General features: G+C 44.2%; 1 protein-coding gene across 1 annotated transcript in view; it reads right to left on the bottom strand.

The window, feature by feature from the left end:
- KIF15 (kinesin family member 15) overlaps window positions 1–23,971 on the bottom strand; it is a 169,351-nt gene that overhangs the window by 58,220 nt on the left and 87,160 nt on the right. The window contains exons 13-16 of the mRNA XM_077269093.1: window positions 22,180–22,389; window positions 20,714–20,891; window positions 19,407–19,545; window positions 12,454–12,595 (exon numbers count right to left, since the gene is read on the bottom strand). Of these exons, the coding sequence (XP_077125208.1) occupies window positions 12,454–12,595; window positions 19,407–19,545; window positions 20,714–20,891; window positions 22,180–22,389 (669 nt within the window). The remainder of the gene's footprint in view (window positions 1–12,453; window positions 12,596–19,406; window positions 19,546–20,713; window positions 20,892–22,179; window positions 22,390–23,971) is intronic.

The following is a 23,971-nucleotide window of genomic DNA, read 5'->3' as shown; positions in this document are numbered from 1 at the left end:
TTTGCTTTGAAGAATGGGCAAAAATTTCAGTGGCAAGATAAGGTAATCTCAGAGACTTATCCAAAGCGACTTGCAGCTGTAATTCCTGTAAAATGAGGCTCTACAAAGTACTGCCTTTAGGGGGTTAAATAGTTGTGCACACTGAAGTTTTCAGTTATTTTGTCCTTTTTGTTGTTTACATCACAATATAAATAAAATAAAAATGTTCACAGTTGAATGCATGTTCTTTCAGTTTGCCCAGTGTATCACATAAGTTTATCATAGAAGTGTAATGCTCAGAACTAATTCCAGAATGATGTATAGAGATAGTACCCTGCCATCTGACATCATCGCACTCTAATCAGCATGTATATTTATCTATTCTCCCTGCAGGTATGTCATCCAGCTTTCCCAAACTGAACTTTCCTATCTCAGCCTGTAACAAAACTTGGTATGCTTTTCAACTGAACCATGCAATATCCCCAATGTTATTTATGACCTTGTTTACTCTGCTTTGATCATATACATCTGGCTCTCTTAATTATCTGACCAATAGGAGCACAGACCACTCCCCTCTGCTTCACACCTGAATGCACTTTATTGCACATTAAGGGCAAGTTCACACAGGACGTTTTTGCTGCGATTTTTATGCCAATTTTCAGCTGCTTTTTACAGTACCAGCAAAGCCTGAGATTTCAGAAATCTCATGCACACACATTGGTTTTTGTTTGAGCAGTATTTTGTGCTTTGCTGCGTATTTTGGACAGAGCATGTCACTTCTTTCAGCGTTTTTGCTGCGTTTTTTCACCCATTGACTTGAATGGGTGTTGAAAAATCGCAGCAAAAACGCAGGTATCATTTGCTGCGTTTTTGCAGCTGAATAAGGACATTAGCATGGACAAAGAAAAAAAAAAAAAGCACAAAAAAAAAACCGCACCAAAAATGCTTTTAAACCTGCGTTTTTGACGCAGTTTCTTTCCTGCCAAGATGATCAGGTTTTGCTGCAGGAAAAAATGGGTATTATACCTACCGATAATTCGGTTTCCAGGAGTCCATCCTGACAGCACACTGGAGAACATCCTCCTCCTCCTTGCAGGGACAGGAAAAACACCACGAGAGGTTAAAAGGTCCCACTCCGCCCCCTTTCCTTCAGTGTTTTGACAAGTACCACACTATGGATAGATGCAAATTAAAATGTTAATTAACCAACATATTACCGTACATGAAATAGTATACATAGAGGGGGAAATAACGGTGCTGTCAGGATGGACTCTGGAAACCGAATTATCGGTAGGTATAATACCCATTTTCCAGGACGTCCCCCTGACAGCACACTGGAGAATACCCAAGAAACCTCCTTTAGGGTGGGACAACTGCTTGGAGAACCTTTCTCCCAAATGATGTCTGCTGAGCTGCTAATATGTCAAGTTTATAATGCTTGCAGAATGTGTTTACCCTGGCCCAAGTTGCGGCCTTGCAAATCTGATCTAGGGATGCCCCTGCCCGTTCAGCCCATGATGCTGTGACAGCCCTAGTAGAATGAGCTTTAATCCCTGTTGGACAGTTTACCCCTTCTGATGAGTAGGCTTTTGAAATTAAAGTAGTTATCCATCTAGCTATTGAAGCTTTTTTACCTCTATTCTTACCCCCAAACAAACAAAAAGGTTAGAATCCTTCCTCCAGGAACTAGTGGCCTCTAGATAGTTTAATACTGCCTATCTGATATCCAATGAATGTAATGCTTGTTCCTTTACATTAGAAAGGTTTTCACAAAAGGAAGGTAAAATTATTTCTTGGTTTCGGTTTTTTACTGAGGATACATTAGGGATAAATGATGGATCTAAATTTAGTACTATATGGTCATCACGGACCTGAAGGTATGGATCTTTAATTGACAGCTTGAATTTCACCCACGCGTTTAGCTGTTGTAATTGCTACTAAAAAGGCTGTCTTTCAAGTACGTATTGAAATAGGCATGTCCTCCTCAAGAGTATAAGGGCTTTTACATAGAGCCCTGAGGACCAATTTTAAGTCCCATGTAGGTGCTAACTGTCTTAAGGTAGGACGTAATCTCTGAATGGCTTTCACAAATCTAATTATCCAAGGGTGGGAAGCCAATGGATAATCTAAGAAAGTACTGAGGGCTGAGATCTGAACTTTAAGAGTACTCGGCCTAAGCCCCATGTTGAAGCCGGATTGAAGAAAATTCAAAACTCTAGGAACATCCAAGGCTCCCGGCATCACGGCCGACCTGCCACTCTCCGTACAAAACCTCTTCCAGATCTTGTGGTAGATGGCTGCAGTCACAGGTTTCCTACTAGCCTGGATGGTTGTAATTACTTCATCAGATAGACCTCGGGCTTTCAAAATGTCCTCTCAGGATCCATGCTGATAGGTGTAATCTTCCCGGATCTTGGTGTAATACAGGCCCTTGATGAATGATGTTCTTCCATAACGGAAGCTTGATAGGGTTCTCCGTTGTCATGGCTCCCAACAATGGAAACCAACTTCTCTTTGGCCAGAATGGTACAATCGTTAGTACTGTTGCCTGGTCCACCTGACTTTTCCTGAGCACTACTGGAATTACCGCTATTGGGGGAAATGCATAAGAGAGAGGTTCGTTCCATGTTTGACTTAAAGCGTCGACTGCTTCTGGCATGTCTGAAGGGTTGAGGGAATAGAATCTGGGCACTTTCGAATTTTTTCTCATGGCGAACAGATCTATCCTGGGAGTTCCCCAACGATGACATAGCATTTGAAAAATTTCCTGATTTAGTTCCCATTCTGTTGGACAAACCTTTCTTCTGCTCAGGTAGTCGGCCAGAATATTCTGAGATCCTTCTAGATGCACTGCCGTAATTGACAGAACTGTGTTTTCTGCCCAAGCAAATATTGTTTGTGCTAGATCTTGAAGTGTCTTGTGTCTGGGGCCTCCTTGGTGTCTCAAAAAGGATACTGCTGTCACGTTGTCTGATAAGTTCTCTGTAATTTGATGACATATGACTGATCTCTTCGGGCCACTTGCCCTGAAAGAATCTTCCTCCCAAGTGTGCTCCCCATCCCCACTGACTTGCGTCCATGGTGATTACCACACAAGGGATTGAGATCCAAGGTACACCTTTTCCCAGGTTGCTGTATTGAGTCCACCATCGTAGAGACCTTCTTACAGTTGTTGATAGCTGTATCTTTCTGTCCAGCGATGATCGACGACGATCCCATACCGTAAGGACCTGGTTTTGTAATGGCCTTGAGTGAGCCTGAGCCCACCGGACACAAGGGATGCAGGCCGTCATCCTCCCCAAGATTTCCATGGCTGATCTTATAGTAACTGGACTCCTCAGGAACTCTAAAATCATCTTTATCGAGATCTGTTTGTCTCTTGGCAAAAAGGATTGTCTTAGAATCCAAGAGTACTCCCAGGAATATTTTTCGGGATTCGGGTCTTAGGCGTGACTTCTTTCGGTTTACCACCCATCCTAGATGTTCCAATACTGCTATGACTCTATCTCTGTGCCGCAGCAAAATGTCCTCTGTTCGTGCTACCAGGAGAAAATCGTCTAAATATGGAATTATTGTTATTCCTTGGTTTCTTAGGTAAGCCACTACCTCTGCTACCAATTTCGTGAATATTCTTGGAGCTGATGCTAGACCAAATGGGAGGCATTGAAACTGGAAGTGGCAGGTTTGGTCCGGAACTGTCACCGAGAACCTCAGCAGCTCATGAGATGATGAATGAATTGGAACCTGATAATACGCACTCTTCAGATCGAGAGTGCACATCACCGAATCTTTTTTTATAAGGTGTATAGTTGACCTTATCGATTCCATTCTGAATCTTTTGTATTTGACGTATACATTCAGAGGCTTTAGATTTATTATTGCATGGGTTTCCCCTGAAGATTTTGGGATTGAGAATAGAGAGGAATAGTGACCTACTCCTATTTCTGGAGTGGGAACCCGCACTATGACCTGGGAGCTGAACAGTTTCTGAAGGTCTGAGAACATTGGGGAGTCTGGAGTTACTACTGTTGGTGAGATATACCTTTGAGGAGCGTGAGATACCAGCTCTATTTTGTAACCCTCTGATATTATATTGAGGACATAACTGTTGTACGAGATCAGACTCCAGTTGTCTAGAAAGAGGCTTAATCTCCCCCCTATACCTATGGCGTCATAGTCTTCTCGGTCTAGAACTTGAACCAAAAAGGGAACTTCTTCCCCTTCTGTTCTGAGCGTAGGAACCTTTAAAGGTCCCCCTGTTGGATCTCCATTGTTCTCTATAGTCAGGTTGTCTTTGGGTGGGAGGGGGAGGAGGAGGCCTTCTTCGAAAGGGCTGAAATTTCCTAGGTTTATCCTCGGGAAACCCTTTTTTATCTGACGCAAATTCTAAAATGTCATCTAAAGCCTGACCAAATATTCTGGAACCTGTGAATGGAATGGCACACAGTTTATTTTTAGAGGTGTTATCTCCTGACCAAGAGCTAAGCCAAACAGCCCTGCAGGTTGCATTAGATAAAGAGCTATTTCTAGCTGCAAATCTAACAGACTCAGCTGAAGTGTCCTCCATGAAAGCCGTGGCCGACTTTATAATAGGCAGAGAAGCAATTATATCTGCCCGCGGGGTCTTATTAATTAAATGTTCTTCCAATTGTCCCATCCACAGGAACATGGACCTTGCCACTGAAGTGGCTGCTATGTTAGTCTTTATTAGGGCCGCTGAAGTTTCCCAGGCTCGACGTAAAAGGATATCTGTTTTGCGGTCCATTGCATCTTTGAGGCTGGATGAATCCTCAAAGGGGATGGATGTCTTCTTTGTAACCTTGGCTATAGGAACATCCACTTTAGGAATTTCCTCCCAAGACTTGATCTCTTCTGGGTCAAACGGTAGGCGGTTCTTAAACTCTCGAGACATCACCAATCTACGTTCCGCATCCTTCCATTCCTGTGATATCATCAATCTAATGTGTTCGCTCACTGGGAACACTTTCTGAGATGTGAGACCTCCGAACATCAGATCTTGTCTAGATTTTGGACGTGGTTCTTCCTTAATCTGCATGGTATTCCTTACTGCTTGACACCCAGGGTGAATGTGTAATCTCTACAAACAAATAAAGGGTATAGCAGCTTCTGCTGCACTCACCCTTAGTTTCCGGCATCCGTAACAGCTATGTGCTCGGCTAGCACAGACTGCCCCACGATAATTTCGTGCCCTGCAGTTGGAAATCGCCACGGTATACGAATCCTGGCGCCTTCCACGTCCCTCGCTCTGCAGAACGCTGGGCGAAATATTTGTGGCAGTCCAGGGTCTGCACCTGTTATTCAACCTTCTTCCGCATTCCACAAGGTGGAATGCATGCTGGGATGCCGCCGACACCGGATATGAAGCAGACCTACCTTCACGACGTCACCGGAAGTGACGTTTAGATATCTGACTCCCTTACTTCCGCGTTCCACCTTGTGGAATGCACGCTGAGCCTGCTGCTGCCGCATACTCCTGCATTCCTATGCGGCGCCTCTTGTCCTGCCATGGCGCCTGAGCAGAGAGCCCCCCATTGGGAAGAAGTGGCTCACCCAGGAGCTCGTCCGCTCGACTGGTCTCTGGGCAGAGGGACTCCCCATCGGGAAGTTTCTGCCCTGGGCTATCATCGCGGGGGGGAGGATATTGGCCTAGTCGCACGATCCCCCCCGAGCCCTCTGGATCGGTAAGCTTCTGCGCTGCGCTCGTGTGTCCCTCCATGCAGGGACAGGAAAAACACTGAAGGAAAGGGGGCGGAGTGGGACCTTTTAACCTCTCGTGTTGTTTTTCCTGTCCCTGCAAGGAGGAGGAGGACGTCCTCCAGTGTGCTGTCAGGGGGACGTCCTGGAAAAAGCAGCAAAAACGCCCTGTGTGAACTTACCCATATTGTATAGCATAAGTTTGCCCAGTGTATCATAGCAGTGTATCATAGAAGTGCAATACTCAGAATTAATTCCAGAATTGAACCAGAAGGGAACTGAAGGTAACTGGATACAGTCACTGTAAACAATGTTTCTGTTTATTTTCACTCTCACCCCTATAATCCTTCACTTTCTACTAACCCCCTTAATCTCTACACCTAGTAAGGAACTGGTCATCTCTTCTTCAATCCTCCCCATTCATCTGATCTCCTCCTCTGAACTGATCCTCAACACACAATCCTCTGTCTCCAAACAGACAGTCCCCTCATGCTCTCTCCTGCTCCCACCTGCTAACACTTTCCCTGCTCCTCCACACTGCCAGTGATATCCCTCCAAATCCTGGCCCTCCTCACCACATTCCCAGTCATTTCTACCTTCCATCGACGCTCTATCACGTCGTTTCGTAACCTCTCTAACATTATACCCATTCGCCCAGCCCCCGCTTCCCCAGTTCCACTAACAGCTCTGTGGAACGCTCGCTCTGTCTGCAACAAACTTTCTCACATTCATGATCTTATCATTACTCACACACTTTCCTTCCTCGCCATCCTCGAAACCTGGCTCACCCCCTCTGCCTCAGCCTCTTCTGCTGCTCTCTCATATGGTGGATTCCACCTTTCCCATACACCCCGCCCCAGCAGCAAGCATGGTGGAGGAGTTGGTTTTCTCCTGTCAGATAACTGCTCCTTCACCCCAATCCAACTGCCACCCTCTGTTACCCTCCCTTCCTTTGAGGTGCACTCTGTGCGCATCTATTCCCCCTCCAACTGGCTGTCATTTACCATCCCCCAGGGCCAGCCACCACCTTCTTTGGCCACTTTACCACCTGGCTACTTAATTTCCTTTACGCGGACATCCCCACTATCATAATAGGCGACTTCAACATTCCCATTGACACTTCCCTCTCAGCTGCCACTTAGCTTCTATCTCTCACTTCCTCCTTCTGCCTGGCTCAATGGTCTTCTGCAGCCACCCATTGGACCTCATCTTCACCCGCCTCTGTTCCCTCTCTAACTCGCCTATCCCTCTTTCGGACCACAACCTACTCACATTCTCTTCCCTCTCCACTCCTTGTCCACAATCCCCACCTCAGAAACTTGCACACCCTCGGAGAAATCTTAAACACCTCAATCTACACTCACTGTCTGAATCCCTTCTCCCTCTTACAGGCATAAGTTCGCTACACAATGCAGATGCGGCTGCAGCTTTGTATAACACCACAATAGCTGTAGCTCTCGAATCGGTTGCCCCTCTCACATACCAAAGCTCGCAAAATCAACAGACAGCCCTGGCACACCAGCCTGACCAAAGAACTGAGGCAAGCTTCCAGGGCTGTTGAGCGGAGATGGAAAAGATCCCACTCCAATGAGCACTTCATCGCATTCAAACAGTCCCTCGCTACTTTCAAGGCCTCACTCGCTGCAGCAGAACAAACATACTTCTCATCTCTCATATCCTCCCTGTCTCACAACCCTAAACAGCTATTCAACACTTTCAATTCTCTCCTCCGTCTCCACTCATCTCAGCCAAAGACTTTGCCTCATTTTTCAAGCAGATTGATAACATCAGAGACAGTTTTGGTCAACAACCCCCAGAGCCCTTTCTCCTAACTGCCCAGCCCTCCTCCTCCAAAACCAACTTCTCAACCATTACAGAAGGTGGACTTTCCACTCTACTCTCAAGATTGCATCTCACCACCTGTGCACTTAACCTGACACCATCCCACTTCATCTCAAACCTCACCACAGTCTTCATCCCAACCCTATCCCATCTCTTCAACCTATCACTAACAACTGGTGTCTTCACCTCAAGCTTTAAACATGCCTCAATCACACCAATCCTCAAAAAGACCTTTCTTGACTCATCCACTGTACCTAGCTATCGCCCCATATAACTTCTATGCCTCAAAACTACTGGAACAACATGTCCATCTTGAACTGTCCTCCCGCCTCTCTTCTTGCTCCCTCTTCGACCGCTTACAATCTGGCTTCCGGTCACACCATTCCACTGAAACTAACCTATTAACCGCCAAGGCCAAGCGACACTACTCTGTCCTCTTCCTCCTGGACCTGTCCTCGGCCTTTGACACAGTGGACCATTCCCTATTATTACAGACCCTCTCATTCCTTGGCATCACAGACTTGGCCCTATCCTGGATCTCATCATACCTTTATGATATTCAGCGTCTCCCACTCACACACCACCTCCTCACCTCGTCCTCTATCTGTCGGAGTCCCGCAAGGTTTAGTCCTATGGCCCCTGCTCTTCTCCATTTACACCTTCGGCCTGGGACAGATCATAGAATCTCACGGCTTTCAGTATCATCTCTATGCCGTCGACACACAGATCTACATCTCTGGACCAGATATCACCACCCTATTAACCAGAATCTCACAATATCTGTCTGCTATTTCATCCTTCTTCTCTGCTAGATTTCTAAAACTTAATATGGACAAAACAGAATTCATCATTTGTCCCCCACCTCACTTCACTCCCCAACAGACCTATCCATTAAAGTAAATGGCTGCCCACTCTCCCCATTCACACAAGCTCGCTGCCTCTGTGTAATCCTTAAACATAAGGATGAATGACCTCGGGAGATCAAAACATCTAACACTGCGGAGACACCATCACGTGTTCCTCAAAGCAGTGATGCAGAACACTGCCCCCATCCCTAAAAGGGAATTATGCAAATGCATGTAGAAAAGCCGCGGAGACACCATCATGTGTTTCTCTATGCAAGCAATGAATAGCCAGGTCTTGCACCGGGAAGGAACAACCATGGGAAGGGCAGCATCCAAGAAAGGAAAACCACCTATGCCAAAACATGGTATCCATCCACGGACAGCTGTTTCGGGGTATTTGCCCCTCATCAGTGTAGAGTAGGAATCTGGCTATTAGGAGCAGTGCCTAGTGAAAGACCTGGCTATTCATTGCTTGCGTTGAGAAACACGTGATGGTGTCTCCGCGGCTTTTCTACATGCATTTGCATATTTCAGTTTAGGGATGGGGCAGTGTTCTGGATCACTGCGTTGAGAAACACGTGATGGTGTCTCTGCGGTGTTGGATGCTTTGATCTCCCCGAGGTCATTCATCCTTATGTTTATAGTCTTTTCACTAGGCACTGCTCCTAATAGCCAGTTTCCTACTCCACACTGATAAGGGGCAAATACCCCGGAACAGCTGTCTGTGGATGGATACCATGTTTTGGCATAGGTGGTTTTCCTTTCAAGGATGCTGCCCTTCCTGTGGTTGCTCCTTCCCGGTGAAAGACCTGGCTATTCATTGCTTGCGTTGAGAAACACGTGATGGTGTCTCCGCGGCTTTTCTACATGCATCTGTGTAATCCTTAAAGGGCCACTGTCACCCCCTCCAGCCGTTATAAACTAAAAGAGCCACCTTGTGCAGCAGTAATGCTGCAGTCTAACAAGGTGGCTCTTTTAGTTTTTGATTCAGTTATTACCTCAATAAAGCGTTTTAAAAATTGGCCACAAATACCAGATTTTATACCTGGAGGCGGTCCGAAGCGTCCTCTATGAATCTCCCAACTGCCGTCACTCTTCTCTTCAGGGGCGATGGTCGCCGCCCCCTTCGCGCTGTTTCTTCTTAAATCCGGCGCCTGCGCTGTGCGTGCCTGCCTGGGGCCTGCGCAGTGTTCATTGTCAGTCACAGCTCAGATGCCGGGTGCCTGACTGCGCCTGTGCGGGCAGCGCGGCCACCCTGTTGCTGAATCCCCGCCCCGCACTGTGTTATTCATTATGCACAGTGCGGGGCTGGGGTTCCTGGGCATGCGCACTGCGCTGTTTAGACGCTCCCCCAGCTCAGACGCTCCCCCAGCTCAGACGCTCCCCCAGCTCAGACGCTCCCCCAGCTCAGACGCTCCCCCAGCTCAGACGCTCCCCCAGCTCCGCACTGTGCATAATGAATAACACAGTGCGGGGCGGGGATTCAGCAACAGGGTGGCCGCACTGCCCGCACAGGCGCAGTCAGGCACCCGGCATCTGAGCTGTGACTGACAATGAACACTGCGCAGGCCCCAGGCAGGCACGCACAGCGCAGGCGCCGGATTTAAGAAGAAACAGCGCGAAGGGGGCGGCGACCATCGCCCCTGAAGAGAAGAGTGACGGCAGTTGGGAGATTCATAGAGGACGCTTCGGACCGCCTCCAGGTACAAAATCTGGTATTTGTGGCCAATTTTTAAAACGCTTTATTGAGGTAATTACTGAATCAAAAACTAAAAGAGCCACCTTGTTAGACTGCGGCATTACTGCTGCACAAGGTGGCTCTTTTAGTTTATAACGGGGCTGGAGGGGGTGACAGTGGCCCTTTAACACCGATTTCTCCCTCAAACTACATATCCAAGCCCTTTCCACTTCCGGTCAAAAATATTTCCCACATCCATACATTCCTCAACCAAGAATCTGCAAAAACCCTAGTCCATGCCCTCATCATCTCCCGCCTCGACTACTGCAACCTCCTGCTCTGTGGCCTCCCCTCTAACACTCTCGCACTCCTCCAATCTATTCTAAAGTCTGCTTCCTGACTAATCCACCTGTCCCCCTGCTATTTCCCAGCCTCTCCCCTCTGTCAATCCCTGCACTGGCTCCCCATTACGCAGAGACTCCAGTTCAAAACCCTAACCATGGCATACAAAGCCATCCACAACCTGTCTCCTCCATGCATCTGTGATCTCGTCTCCCGGTATTTACCTGCACGCAAACTCAAATCCTCACACGATCTTCTTCTATATTCCCCACTTATCTCCTCTTCCCACAATCGCATTCAAGATTTCTCCCGCGCATCTTCTATACTCAAACTCTCTACCCCAACATATCAGACTCTCGCCTACCGTGGAAACCTTCAAAAAGAACCTGAAGACCTACCTCTTCCGACAAGCCTACAACCTGCAGTAACCACCGATAGACCAAACCGCTGCACAACTAGCTCTACCCTTGCCTACTGTACTCTCACCCATCCCTTGTAGATTGTGAGCCCTCGCAGGCTTGGTCCTCTCTCCTACTGTACCAGTCGTGACTTGTATTGATTAAGATTATTGTACTTGTTTTTAATTATGTATACCCCTTCTCACATGTAAAGCGCTATGGAATAAATGGCGCTATAATAACAAATAATAATAATATTTGAACTGCTGGAAACCCAAAAAAAACAAAACAAAACAGAAATGCCAGTTTTTTTGGGTGTGAGGTAGAAAAACGCATAAAATGCCAGGGGAGGGGGTTGTTTAAATTCTTTCACAAGCCAATGTAACATAGTGTAAGGACCACACATCTTGTGATTATCACGTGGATCCAATGGTACTGAACACCCATAAACGCAGTTTTTTTTTTCAGAGGAAAAAAGCCTGGGTTACAAAATGAGAGCTGCTCTTTGAAGTAGTGTTCTGACTCAGGAAACAGGGTGGGTAACCAAGCGGTTGAATTCAGTTGCCACCAAACAGCTCTATGCAGAGACTGAAGTATAATGTGATGACCACTTTGCTTGAGGGAATTGTGACTCCTTTTGCCTTAGGCCTCTTTCACACTTCGGTCTTTCCGCTTCCACCACAATCCGTCGTTTTTTTGCGAATGCAGGATCCTGCAAAAAAATTAGCAGGATCCTGCATTTTCCCATAGACTTGTATTAGCGACGGATTGCCATCCATTTCATCCGTCGCGCACTGGATCCGTCGGAAAATAGCGGTCCGTCGTGCAGAGAAAACGTTCAGAGGAACGTTTTCTGCACGTCGGAAAATCGGTCAGCGACGCATCCTGCGCTGCCCGTCGTCGGCTACAATAGAAGCCTATGGACACAGGATCCGTCGCTGACCGTCACACACACAGGAATCCAGCAACTTATTACGTTTTTCCACTCTGAGCATGCCCGGAAGGCTTTTCAAATCCGGGAAACTAAAAAAAAAAAAAAAATAATATTATCTCTCTCTCTCCCTCTCATTTGTTGCTTCTGTATTTTGTCCATTATTTGTGAACTATTCATGTGGTAACCTATTCAGGTACACCACTGTATGTAGAATTATTTGTAAATAAACTTTAATACTGGTTTTGAATACCTGGATCCCATTGGCTCTCTTTGGACTCAATAGGTTATCAATATGGATGATTGATACAGCATCTGATTTTTGTTGGGCACCCATAGACTTGAATGGGTGAGTCTCATCTGATATAGGGAACAGAATAATGCATGCTGCAATTTCCTTTTTACATGGACACTGTCCATGCAGAAAAAACCTCATCTGCACACGGCAAGGCATAAAGTTGGTGCAACCTGTGCTTCTGTACAGGGGCCCACTTGCAACTCAAAAGCAGCCAGCAGCTTCTGTCACAGACACACAAAAGGGACCTGTACCGCTCTTGCACAGATGACCCCTTTAGTTTGGTTTGGCCACTTTCTGAACAGCCTTAAATACATTTGCCAGTGTGCTGTCCAAGTTGTAGCGAGAGAGCGCATGTCTGTATACTCCGCTTGTCTGCACAGGTCCTTAGCAGTAAATCAAACAAGCTTCAATTCTTTTCACTTTACCTTTATTGTCTCTACATGCATTTTGTTCAGCTGCGACACTTCATTCCTCTTATGAGACTTTATGGCATCTATAATATTTTCAAGATGGTTGTTGGTTTTGGATAGAGACTGAAGCTCTGATTCTTGCTCCACTTGCTTCTTCCTTGATAGAAACACGATTATATGGTTATGCTGGAGTACTAAAATATCTGTTTTATCTGTGGAATTTAGATATCATTTGTAACTGTAGATAAAGAAATGTATAAAAGTCTGACTGCTCAAGTATTATTCCATATACAGAATTAGAAAATCATCAAAAAGTTTAATTTTTTCAGTTCTTCAATACAAGTGAAACTCATTTTATAGAGTCATTACAAACAGAGTGATCTATTTCAAGTGTTTATTTCTGTTAATGTTGATGATTATGGCTTACAGCCAATGAACACCCAACATTATCTCAGTAAATTATAATTAACAAAAAACACCAGATGTCCAGAAGGCAGTCATTGACACACTCCACACGGAGGGCAAGCCACAAAAAGTCATTGCTAAAGAAGCTGGCTGTTCACAGAGTGCTGTATCCAACATATTAATGAAAAGTTGAGTGGAAGGAAAGAGTGTGGTAAAAAAAAAAAAAGTGGACAAGCAACCGGGATAACCACAGCCTTGAAATGATTGTTAAGAAAAGGCCATTCAAAAATTTGGAGCAGATTCACAAGGAGTGGACTGCTGCTGGAGTCATTGCTTCAAAAGCCACCACACACAGACTTATCCAGGACATGGGCTACAAGTGTCACCGTCCTTGTGTCAAGCCACTCATGACCAAAAGACAACGCCAGAAGTGTATTACCTGGGCCAAGGAGAAAAAGAACTGGACTGTTGCTCCGTGGTTTAATGTGCTGTTTTCAAAGAAAAGTAAATTTTGCATTTCATTTGGAAATCAAAGTCCCAGAGTCTGAAGGAACAGTGGAGGCGCCACAATCCAAGCTGCTTGAGGTCTAGTGTGAAGTATCCACAATCAGTGATGGTTTGGGGAGCCATGTCATCTGGTGGTGTAGGTCCACTGTGCTTTATCAAGACCAAAGTCTGCACAGCCATCTACCAGGAAATTTTAGAGCACTTCATGCTTCCCTCCGCTGACAAGCTTTTTGGAGATGGAAATTTAATTCTCCAGCAGGACTTGGCATCTGTCCACACTGCTAAAAGTACCAATACATGGTTTAACCCCTTCCCGACCCATGACGCCACGTAGGCGTCATGAAAACCCGTGCCAATCCGACCCATGACGCCTATGTGGCGTCATGGATAGATCGCATCCCTGCAGATCGGGTGAAGGGGGTTAACTCCATTTTCACCCGATCTGCAGAGACAGGGGGAGTGGTACTTCAGCCCAGGGGGGGTGGCTTCACCCCCCCCGTGGCTACGATCGCTCTGATTGGCTGTTGAAAGTGAAACAGCCAATCAGAGCGATTTGTAATATTTCACCTATGAAAATGGTGAAATATTACAATCCAGCCATGGCCGATGCTGCAATAGCATCTGCCATGGCTGGAGACCCCGATCTGCCCCCCCCCCCCACCGATCGCCCCCCCAGTCGTCCTTTCTGCCCCGATCTCCTGTCCGCTCCCCTCCTCCCTCCTGTCCGCTCCCCCGATCCCCCCCCCCCCGTGTTCCAATCCCACCCCCCCATACTTACCTAGCTTCCATGTCCCTCCCGGTGTCCAGCCGTCTTCTCCATGGGCGCCGCCATCTTGGAAAATGGCGGGCGCATGCGCAGTGCGCCCGCCGAATCTGCCAGCCGGCAGATTCATTACAAGTACATTTTGATCGCTGTGGTAGGTTCTATCACAGCGATCAAAATAAAAAAATAATAAATAACCCCCCCCCCCCTTTATCACCCCCATAGGTAGGGACAATAATAAAATAAAGAAAATATTTTTTTTTCTTTTTCCACTAGGGTTAGAACTAGGGTTAGGGTTAGGGGTAGGGTTAGGGTTACGGGTAGGGTTAGGGGTAGGGTTATGGCATGTGCACACAGAGCGGATCGGCCGCGGATCCGCAGCGGATCGGCCGCGGATCCGCAGCGGATTCGAAGCAGTTTTCCATCAGGTTTACAGTACCATGTACACCTAAGGAAAACCAAATCCGCTGTGCCCATGGTGCGGAAAATTCCGTGCAGAAACGCTGCGTTGTATTTTCCGCAGCATGTCAATTCTTTGTGCGGATTCCGCAGCGTTTTACACCTGTTCCTCAATAGGAATCCGCACAAAAAAACACTGGAAATCTGCTGTAAATCCGCAGGTAAAACGCAGTGCCTTTTACCTGCAGATTTTTCAAAAATCGTGTGGAAAAATCTCACACGAATCCGCAACGTGGGCACATAGCCTTAGGGTTAGGGTTGGAATTAGGGCTAGGGTTTGAAATAGGGTTAAGATTAGGCTTGTGGTTAGGGTTACGGATAGGGTTAGGGGTGTGTTGGGGTTACATTTGTGGTTAGGGTTGGGATTAGGGTTACGGTTGGGATTAGGGTTAGGATTAGGGTTGGAATTAGGGTTACGGGTGTGTTGCGGTTAGGGTTATGGCTACAGTTGGGATTAGGATTAGGGGTGTGTTGGGGTTAGTGTTGAAGTTAGAATTGAGGGGATTCCACCGTTTGGGCACATCAGGGGTCTCCAAACGCAACATGGCGCCACCATTGATTCCAGCCAATCTTGCGTTCAAAAAGTCAAATGGTGCTCCCGCCCTTCCAAGCCCCGACGTGCGCCCAAACAGTGGTTTACCCCCACATTTGGGGTACCAGCGTACTCAGGACAAAATGGGCAACAACTGTTGGGGTCCAATTTCTCCAGTTACCCTTGCAAAAATAAAAAATTACTTGCTAAAACATAATTTTTGAGGAAAGAACAATTATTTTTTATTGTCACGGCTCTGCGTTATAAACTTCTGTGAAGCACTTGGGGGTTGAAAGTGCTCACCACACATCTAGATAAGTTCCTTCGGGGGTCTAGTTTCTAAAATGGGGTCACTTGTGGGGTGTTTCTACTGTTTAGGCACATCAGGGGCTCTGCAAATGCAATGTGACGCCCGCAGACCATTCCATCAAAGTCTGCATTTCAAATGTCACTACTTCCCTTCCGAGCCCTGACGTGTGCCCAAACAGTGGTTTACCCCCACATATGGGGTATCAGCGTACTCACAACAAACTGGGCAACAAATATTGGGGTCCAAATTCTCCTGTTACCCTTGTGAAAATAAAAAATTGCTTGCTAAAACATATTTTTTGAGGAAAGAAAAATGATTTTTTATTTTCACGGCTCTGCGTTGTAAACTTCTGTGAAGCATTTGGGGGTTGAACGTGCTCACCACACATCTAGATAAGTTCCATGGGGGGTCTAGTTTCCAAAATGGGGTCAAATGTGGGGGGTTTCTACTGTTTAGGCATATCAGGGGCTCTACAAACGTAACATGATGCCCGCAGACCATTCCATCAAAGTCTGCATTCCAAAACGTCACTACTTCCCTTCCGAGCCCCGGCATGTGCCCAAACAGTGGTTTACCCCCACATATGGGGTATCAGCGTACTCAGGAGAAACTGGACAACAACTTTTGGGGTCCAATTTCTCCTGTTACTCTTGCAAAAATAAAAAATTCTGGGCTAAAAAAATATTTTTGAGGAAAGGAAACACATTTATTATTTTCACGGCTCTGCGTTATAAACTTCTGTGAAGCACTTGGGGGTTCAAAGTGCTCACCACACATCTAGATAAGTTCCCTTGGGGGTCTAGTTTCCAAAATGGAGTCACTTGTGGGGAGTTCCTACTGTTTAGGCACATCAGGGGCTCTGCAAACGCAACCTGATGCCCGCAGAGCATTCCATCAAAGTCTGCATTTCAAAACGTCACTACTTCCCTTCCGAACCCCGACGTGTGCCAAACCAGTGGTTTACCCCCACATATGGGGTATCAGCGTACTCAGGAGAAACTGGACAACAACTTTTGGGGTCCAATTTCTCCTGTTACCCTTGGGAAAATAAAAAATTGTGGGCTAAAAAAATCATTTTTGAGAAAAGAAAAATTATTTTTTATTTTCATGGCTCTGCGTTATAAACTTCTGTGAAGCACTTGGGGGTTCAAAGTGCTCACCACACATCTAGATTAGTTCCTTGGGAGGTCTAGTTTCCAAAATGGTGTCACTTGTGCAGGAGCTCCAATGTTTAGGCACACAGGGGCTCTCCAAACGCGACATGGTGTCCGCTAATGATTGGAGCTAATTTTCCATTCAAAAAGCCAAATGGCGTGCCTTCCCTTCCGTGCGCCCAAACAGTGGTTTACCCCCACATATGGGGTATCATCGTACTCAGGACAAACTGGACAACAACATTTGGGGTCCAATTTCTCCTATTACCCTTGGGAAAATAAAAAATTCTGGGCTAAAAATCATTTTTGAGGAAAGAAAAATTATTTTTTTATTTTCACGGCTCTGCGTTATAAACTTCTGTGAAGCACCTGGGGGTTATAAGTGCTCACTATGCATCTAGATAAGTTCCTTGGGGGGTCTAGTTTCCAAAATGGGGTCACTTGTAGGGGAGCTCCAATGTTTAGGCACACAGGGGCTCTCCAAACGCGACATGGTGTCCGCTAACGATTGGAGCTAATTTTCCATTCAAAAAGTCAAATGGCGCTCCTTCCCTTCCGAGCCTTACCATGTGCCCAAACAGTGGTTTACCCCCACATGTGAGGTATTGGTGTACTCAGGAGAAATTGCCCAACAAAATTTAGGATCCATTTTATCCTGTTGCCCATGTGAAAATGAAAAAATTGAGGCTAAAAGAAATTTTGTGTGGAAAAAAAGTACTTTTTCATTTTTACGGATCAATTTGTGAAGCACCTGGGGGTTTAAAATGCTCACTATGCTTCTAGATAAGTTCCTTGGGGGGGTCTAGTTTCCAAAATGTGGTCACTTGTGGGGGAGCTCCAATGTTTAGGCACACGGGGGCTCTCCAAACGCGACATGGTGTCCGCTAAAGATTGGAGCCAATTTTTCATTCAAAAAGTCAAATGGCGCTCCTTCCCTTCCGAGCCCTGCCGTGCGCCCAAACAGTGGTTTACCCCCACATATGAGGTATCAGCGTACTCAGGACAAATTGGACAACAACGTCCCTGGTCCAGTTTCTCTTTTTACCCTTGGGAAAATAAAAAAATTGTTGCTAAAAGATCATTTTTGTGACTAAAAAGTTAAATGTTCATTTTTTACTTCCATGTTGCTTCTGCTGCTGTGAAACACCTGAAGGGTTAATAAACTTCTTGAATGTGGTTTTGAGCACCTTGAGGGGTGCAGTTTTTAGAATGGTGTCACTTTTGGGTATTTTCAGCCATATAGAACCCTCAAAATGACTTCAAATGTGAGGTGGTCCCTAAAAAAAATGGTTTTGTAAATTTTGTTGTAAAAATGAGAAATCACTGGTCAAATTTTAACCCTTATAACTTCCTAGCAAAAAAAAAAAATTGTTTCCAAAATTGTGCTGATGTAAAGTAGACATGTGGGAAACGTTATTTATTAACTATTTTGTGTCACATAACTCTCTGGTTTAACAGAATAAAAATTCAAAATGTGAAAATTGCGAAATTTTCTAAATTTTCGCCAAATTTCCGTTTTTTTCACAAATAAACTCAGAAATTATCGACCTAAATTTACCACTAACATGAAGCCCAATAGGTCACGAAAAAACAATCTCAGAATCGCTAGGATCCGTTGAAGCGTTCCTGAGTTATTACCTCATAAAGGGACACTGGTCAGAATTGCAAAAAACGGCAAGGTCATTAAGGCCAAAATAGGCTGGGTCATGAAGGGGTTAAAAACAGTATCAATGTGCTTGATTGGCCAGCAAACTCGCCTGACCTTAACCCCATAGAGAATCTATGAGGTATTGTCAAGAGGAAGATGAGAGACACCAAACCAAACAATGCAGACGAGCTGAAGGCTGCTATCAAAGCAACCTGGGCTTCCATAACACCTCAGTAGCGCCACAGGCTGATCACTTCCATGCCATGCAGCATTGATGCAGTAATTGATGCAAAAGGAGCCCCGAACAAGTACTGAGTGCATTTATTGAACATACATTTTAGTAGGCCAACATTTCGCATTTTAAAATAATTTTTCAAGCTGGTGTTAAAAAGTATTGTAATTTACTGAGATAATGACTTTTGGGTTTTCATTGGCTGTAAGCCATAATCATCTATATAACATGGGAGTTTCACTTTTTGCATTGTAGAACTGAAGTTAACTTTTTGATAATATTCTAATTTTGTGAGAAGCACCTGAAAAAAAAAAAAAAAAAAGTTACTCCGCAATGGAATTAAGAAAGCTCCTATACTCATTGAGGCCTTTTTATTGCCCAGTTTTTCACCAGACTATGGAAGTTGCGCAAAAATCTTGCAGCTTTTGACTTTTTAATTTCAGTTCAAATAACTTTCTGAAAAATGAAAAAAAAGCATGGCGTCGTCATGGGGGCGCCCATCAAATTTGTCATAATATACTCCACAGAAGTGGTGTAAATTATGACAGACATGTATTCCAGTCCTTGGCTGGAGTACAATATTTTTGGTGGCTCATGTAAGAAAAAAATTTGCCAAATTCATTAGGAGGAGCATGCCTATTAATTAATTTGGTAAGTGTTAATCAATGGCACTATTCATCAAGCCTGGAGTACCACACACACACCAATCTGGATGAATCGGTCCATTCTTTATAAGTGACAGAAAGTGTCCTGGTTGCATAGAGCTCAGCACAAATTCTGGAGAGTCTCTTTCCATCCAATCAGTGCAAAGAAAGCATCTACATAAAGAGATGTAAGCACCAGGTATTGATCTCTTCTGAAAGGTAGAGCTGAACAGGAACGTTTTTTTTTTTGCTTAATCATCAGTGCATAAAACCTTGTACATAAACCGAGTGGTCCTCTAAACATTATAACTCACTTGGTCAGCTCTTTGAATTCTTCATATTCTTGTTTTGCGGAGGCCAGCTCACTCTGGAGTTGCAACAGTTTTTCCTTCAACTTTTCAGTAGAAGCCAAATTATTATCTGTGGCTATTGGTGCCGATTGCAGGGGTCGAACTGGTGAGGAAAAGAAGTTAGGCACAAGTACAACTTTCATGTTGGTTACCTCTCATCACAGATAGAATAGTATCATGTAACTCATCTGCTTATAGTAGGCTTATACTGAGCGCCTAGAACAGTATTAAAACATTTAAGATCAGCATTTGGTGAGAGCATTCACGGTCTTACCACTTGCCAAAGAATTGTACAACATTCTGGGACGCGGAATACAGTGATAAACTACAGAAATAGTGATATAATAGATTTGTTCAAATCAAGGAGCTAAAATGGAAAAGCAAATACTTTGCCATGGAAACATATACAAATATAACAAAATTATTTGCTTACCGAAAGCTGCTGAATTGTGCTTTTTATTTTTTTTCCAGTTCTATGTAACAAGTTATAAATGTTTACATGAAATCTGGCTAATCACGAGGCTTATTGCCCATAGTCTGAGCCCTATCATGATGCCCCACCAAAAGGCGAAGAATACACCCTGCAACCTGAATATAACAAGCTGGGGCAACGGGTCATGCAACAGCAATGCTCAGGAAAGTCATGCAACAAATAACATCTGTCTATCTTATCTGCGACTTGCTCTCATGCCACTATTTTAGGGCTATGATTTAGCCGAAAAAAATTGGATAGAACTTGCATTGAAGCCTATAGCATGTGAGTCACTTCTAACTTGCAGCCATAGAGAAAAAAAACATGTATATTACCGGTACTTACTGGTAATGTGTTGTTTTGGAACTCATGACAGCACCAAACAGGAATATAAGGGTGCTCTCATGGGTGACAGAAAAACACGTATATTATTTAACTGTAATGTGGGTTTTTTGGAACCCATGACAGCACCCTTATATTCCCGTTTATTGGTGCGGTCATGGGTGACAGAAAAATACAACACATTTTGTAAACATTTATGACTGCTATAAGAAATCGCAATGCGGCACTGATGTCTCCCCTTATTTTTAAATTGGTCTACTGTGTTACCATCGGCCAAGCTTATGCATGCTGAATATTTATATTATATATATTTACACATCTATATATATCTATATCTCTCTATCTATATTCTAATATATATGCAATGGAGTGATAGAAAGGGAGCATGTATACAGAAACAAAAAAGCCAGCATATCCTGTGCATGAAACGAATTTTGCAACATTTTTTTTTTCTTACCTCCATTGCTCTTAATTGCTGAAGATGCCTCCTGGAAAGCTCTCTCAAGATCTGCAATCATTTGACTATGAATTTCTTGAGCCCGTTTTACAGACTGAAGAGAACGCAAGCTTTTATTCTCCTCTCTAAGGCTATGGTTCTCTAGGGCATACTTTGCTACGCGGGGGTGGTGCTCAATCTGGTGATTGGTTATTAAAAAAAGGACAAAATAAAATAAGTTAAAAAACAAACATATACAAAACAAACGCTCTTGTTGGAAAAAAAAAATCCTAGGAGAGGTTAGAGATACCTGTAGTTTAGAATTGATAGGAACAAAAAGAAACACAGGAAAACCTAAAAGGTAATCTAAACAGATTTACATGTACATTAAGGATCTTATAAGATGAAGCGGCTGAACATGGACACAGATATTGTCTGGCTATTTGGTCGCATCCTAAGTGGCTAATACTGCATTATGTGAACAGTAATCTGTATCCACACTACACCACTATGATGTAAGACTAAGGCTATGTGCCCATGTTGAGTACTTGCAGCAGATTTGATTTTTGTGCCTCAAAGATGCTGTGTGAAATGTGTTTTTGCATGCAATTTTAACCCATTGACTTGAAAGATCACAAAATGCTGCAAAAACGCTTAAAGAATTGACCTGTGCAGCTTTGAAAAAATGCTTTGAAGGTTCAAATTTGCAAGGAAAAAGGAAAAATAAAGCAGTGTGTACATGAGATTTAAAGGGAACCTGTCCCCCCCTCCCTTAAAAAAAAAAAAAAAAATTGACGATGAGCTAAGCGCACCAGCATCAGGGGCTTATCTACGGCATTCTGTAATGCTGCAGATAAGCCCCCGATGTATCCTGAAAGATGAGAAAAAGAGGTTAGATTATACTCACCCAGGGGCGGTCCCGCTGTGGTCCGGTCCGATGGGCGTCACGGTCTGGCGCCTCCCATCTTCATCAGATGACGTCCTCTTCTTATCTTCACGCTGCGGTTCCGGCCTCTGTGACCTTTCCCGGCACCTGCGCACTGCAGTACTTTGCTCTGCCCTCAACAGGGCAGACAAAGTACGCCTGCGCAGGAGCCGCAGCGTGAGGACAAGAAGAGGACATCATCGTTAGAAGATGGGAGGCCCCGGACCGCGACGCCCATCAGACCAGACCGCCCCCCCCCCCCAGGGGAGTATAATCTAACCTCTTTTTCTCATGTTTCAGGATATATCGGGGGCTTATCTACAGCATTACAGAATGCTGTAGATAAGCCCCTGATGCCGGTGGGCTTAGCTCATCTTCGATTTTGGGGGCGATAGGTTCCCTTTAAGAAATCTAATTCTCTTTGCTGGTACTGTAAAATGCTAAGTTCCACCGCAAGAATGCAATGTGTGAAAAAAAAAAAAAAGAAAGTGGTCATGCATTAGTATCTGACCTCATCAGAAATACCAGCAAAACTGTGGAAGAAAAACTAAACAACTTGTACCTGCTCCTTTAACACAAGCAGCTCTTCCCTCATTCCGGCAATCAGTTCCTCATGTTCATTATTTGAAAGTGAATTTCGGCCCTCTTTGTGGGTTTTGTCAAGTCGAGCGATGTGATCTTCTCTGAATTTTACTATCATTTTGTTGGACTGGATGAACTTCTCTTTTTTGTTACAGAGATCTTCAAGCTGAGCAACTTTTTGTAACAGCGCCTATGAAACATTTATTAAAGCGACAATGTGACAGTGACAAGGTTTCTTTCCTTTGAAAAATTCCTAATTTTCCTTTAAGTTATATAGATCGATATATTTAGCTAATCCAAAAATAGGTAGAGAAAGCAAACATGATCCTGAAATAATAGTTATTTAAATTCTATTTCTGTAACGTATTTTATGTAGCAAATTCCCTGGAGTGACAGCCTCTATTACAAGCAACTGCTCTAACACTTCCCGTAATCACACTTGTATTCTTTTAAGCACAAAAATAGGAAGAGAAAAGGAGGCGCCTCATACAGATGAATTGTACACCTGTATAAAGGACATGTCATGGGCAACATGAATTAGTGATGCACCAGGTATGTTATTCTTGGAAATGCACTGGTATTTCAGAGAAAACGTACTTTAAAAAAAAAAAAAAAAAAAAAAAAAAATGGGACCATAGCTGAAAATGATATTAGTCCTGTCCCATCCCTGGCCGACTTTTCTTAGCACTGCGAGAGGCGATTAAGTCGGACTAGTCTCATCTTTAGTCCTTGGCTGGATCTTCTAACGACTTTCTCTAAACACTAAAGTGTTTCGGAAAAAAATATATCTGCCTTCAATAATGCAGCCAGCATCTTATTAATGCTGCCCGGGGTTTGAGCATCATGAATCAGACGACAGGTTTTCTTTAACCCGTTAGTGACAGTCAATTTTGACCTTAATAGCCAAGCTAAATTTTAGAAATATGACCAGTGTCATTTTATTAGGTAATAACTCTGAAATGTTTCAGACATTCAGAGATCGATTATTCGAGACATACATATTGTACTTTATATTAGTGGTAAATTTTGGTTGATATGATTTGAGTTTATGAAAATATTGAATTTTTGACAATTTTCAAACTAAGTTTTTTTGCCCTTATATCAGATAGTTATACCACACACACAATAGTTAATAAATTACATTCCCCATATGCCTACTTTACATCTGCATCATTTTTTAAGCATAATTTTTTTTTGTTAGGATATTAGAGGGGTTAAAAGTTTAGCAGTAATTTTTCATTTTTTCAACAAGTTTCCAAAACCTGTCTCTTTAGGGACCTAGTCAGGTCAGGTCATATTTTACTAAACCCATGCTGAGGGTAAGGCCCAAAACATTTTTTATTTCAGGGACATTTGTGGTGATCAATGAACGGGAATGAAAGGCAGTGGGTTTTTGTAAAATATATTGTCTGGTATATAAAGCGATTTGGTGCGCAATTAATTGTAGGGTTTCTGGGGTAACAAAAATTTGGAAAAACTAAAAGGGGGTAAAATTGGAGACATCTAATTTTATTCCAGAGGCTGCTGAAAATGGGGGAAATGGAGGGGAAAATGCATTGTCAGGATATGACAATGGATAATGCGGAACCTGGCCCTGCAGACTCAGCAGTGACGACAGACTCCACCCTATCATCAGGCTGTGGTATCCCGTGGAGGGAGAGTCGTCGTCGTCACTGGCTGAAAACTATTCTGCTTCAGAAGCAGATTTGGTTTCACGCCTGGAACTGCTGAAGCAAAGCGGGGCATACGCCTGCTCCGTGGTAAACGTTCTG

Source organism: Ranitomeya variabilis, chromosome 6, assembly GCF_051348905.1.
Source record: "Ranitomeya variabilis isolate aRanVar5 chromosome 6, aRanVar5.hap1, whole genome shotgun sequence".
In the NCBI taxonomy this organism is placed as follows: domain Eukaryota; kingdom Metazoa; phylum Chordata; class Amphibia; order Anura; family Dendrobatidae; genus Ranitomeya; species Ranitomeya variabilis.
This window is presented reverse-complemented; position numbering and strand designations above follow the sequence as displayed.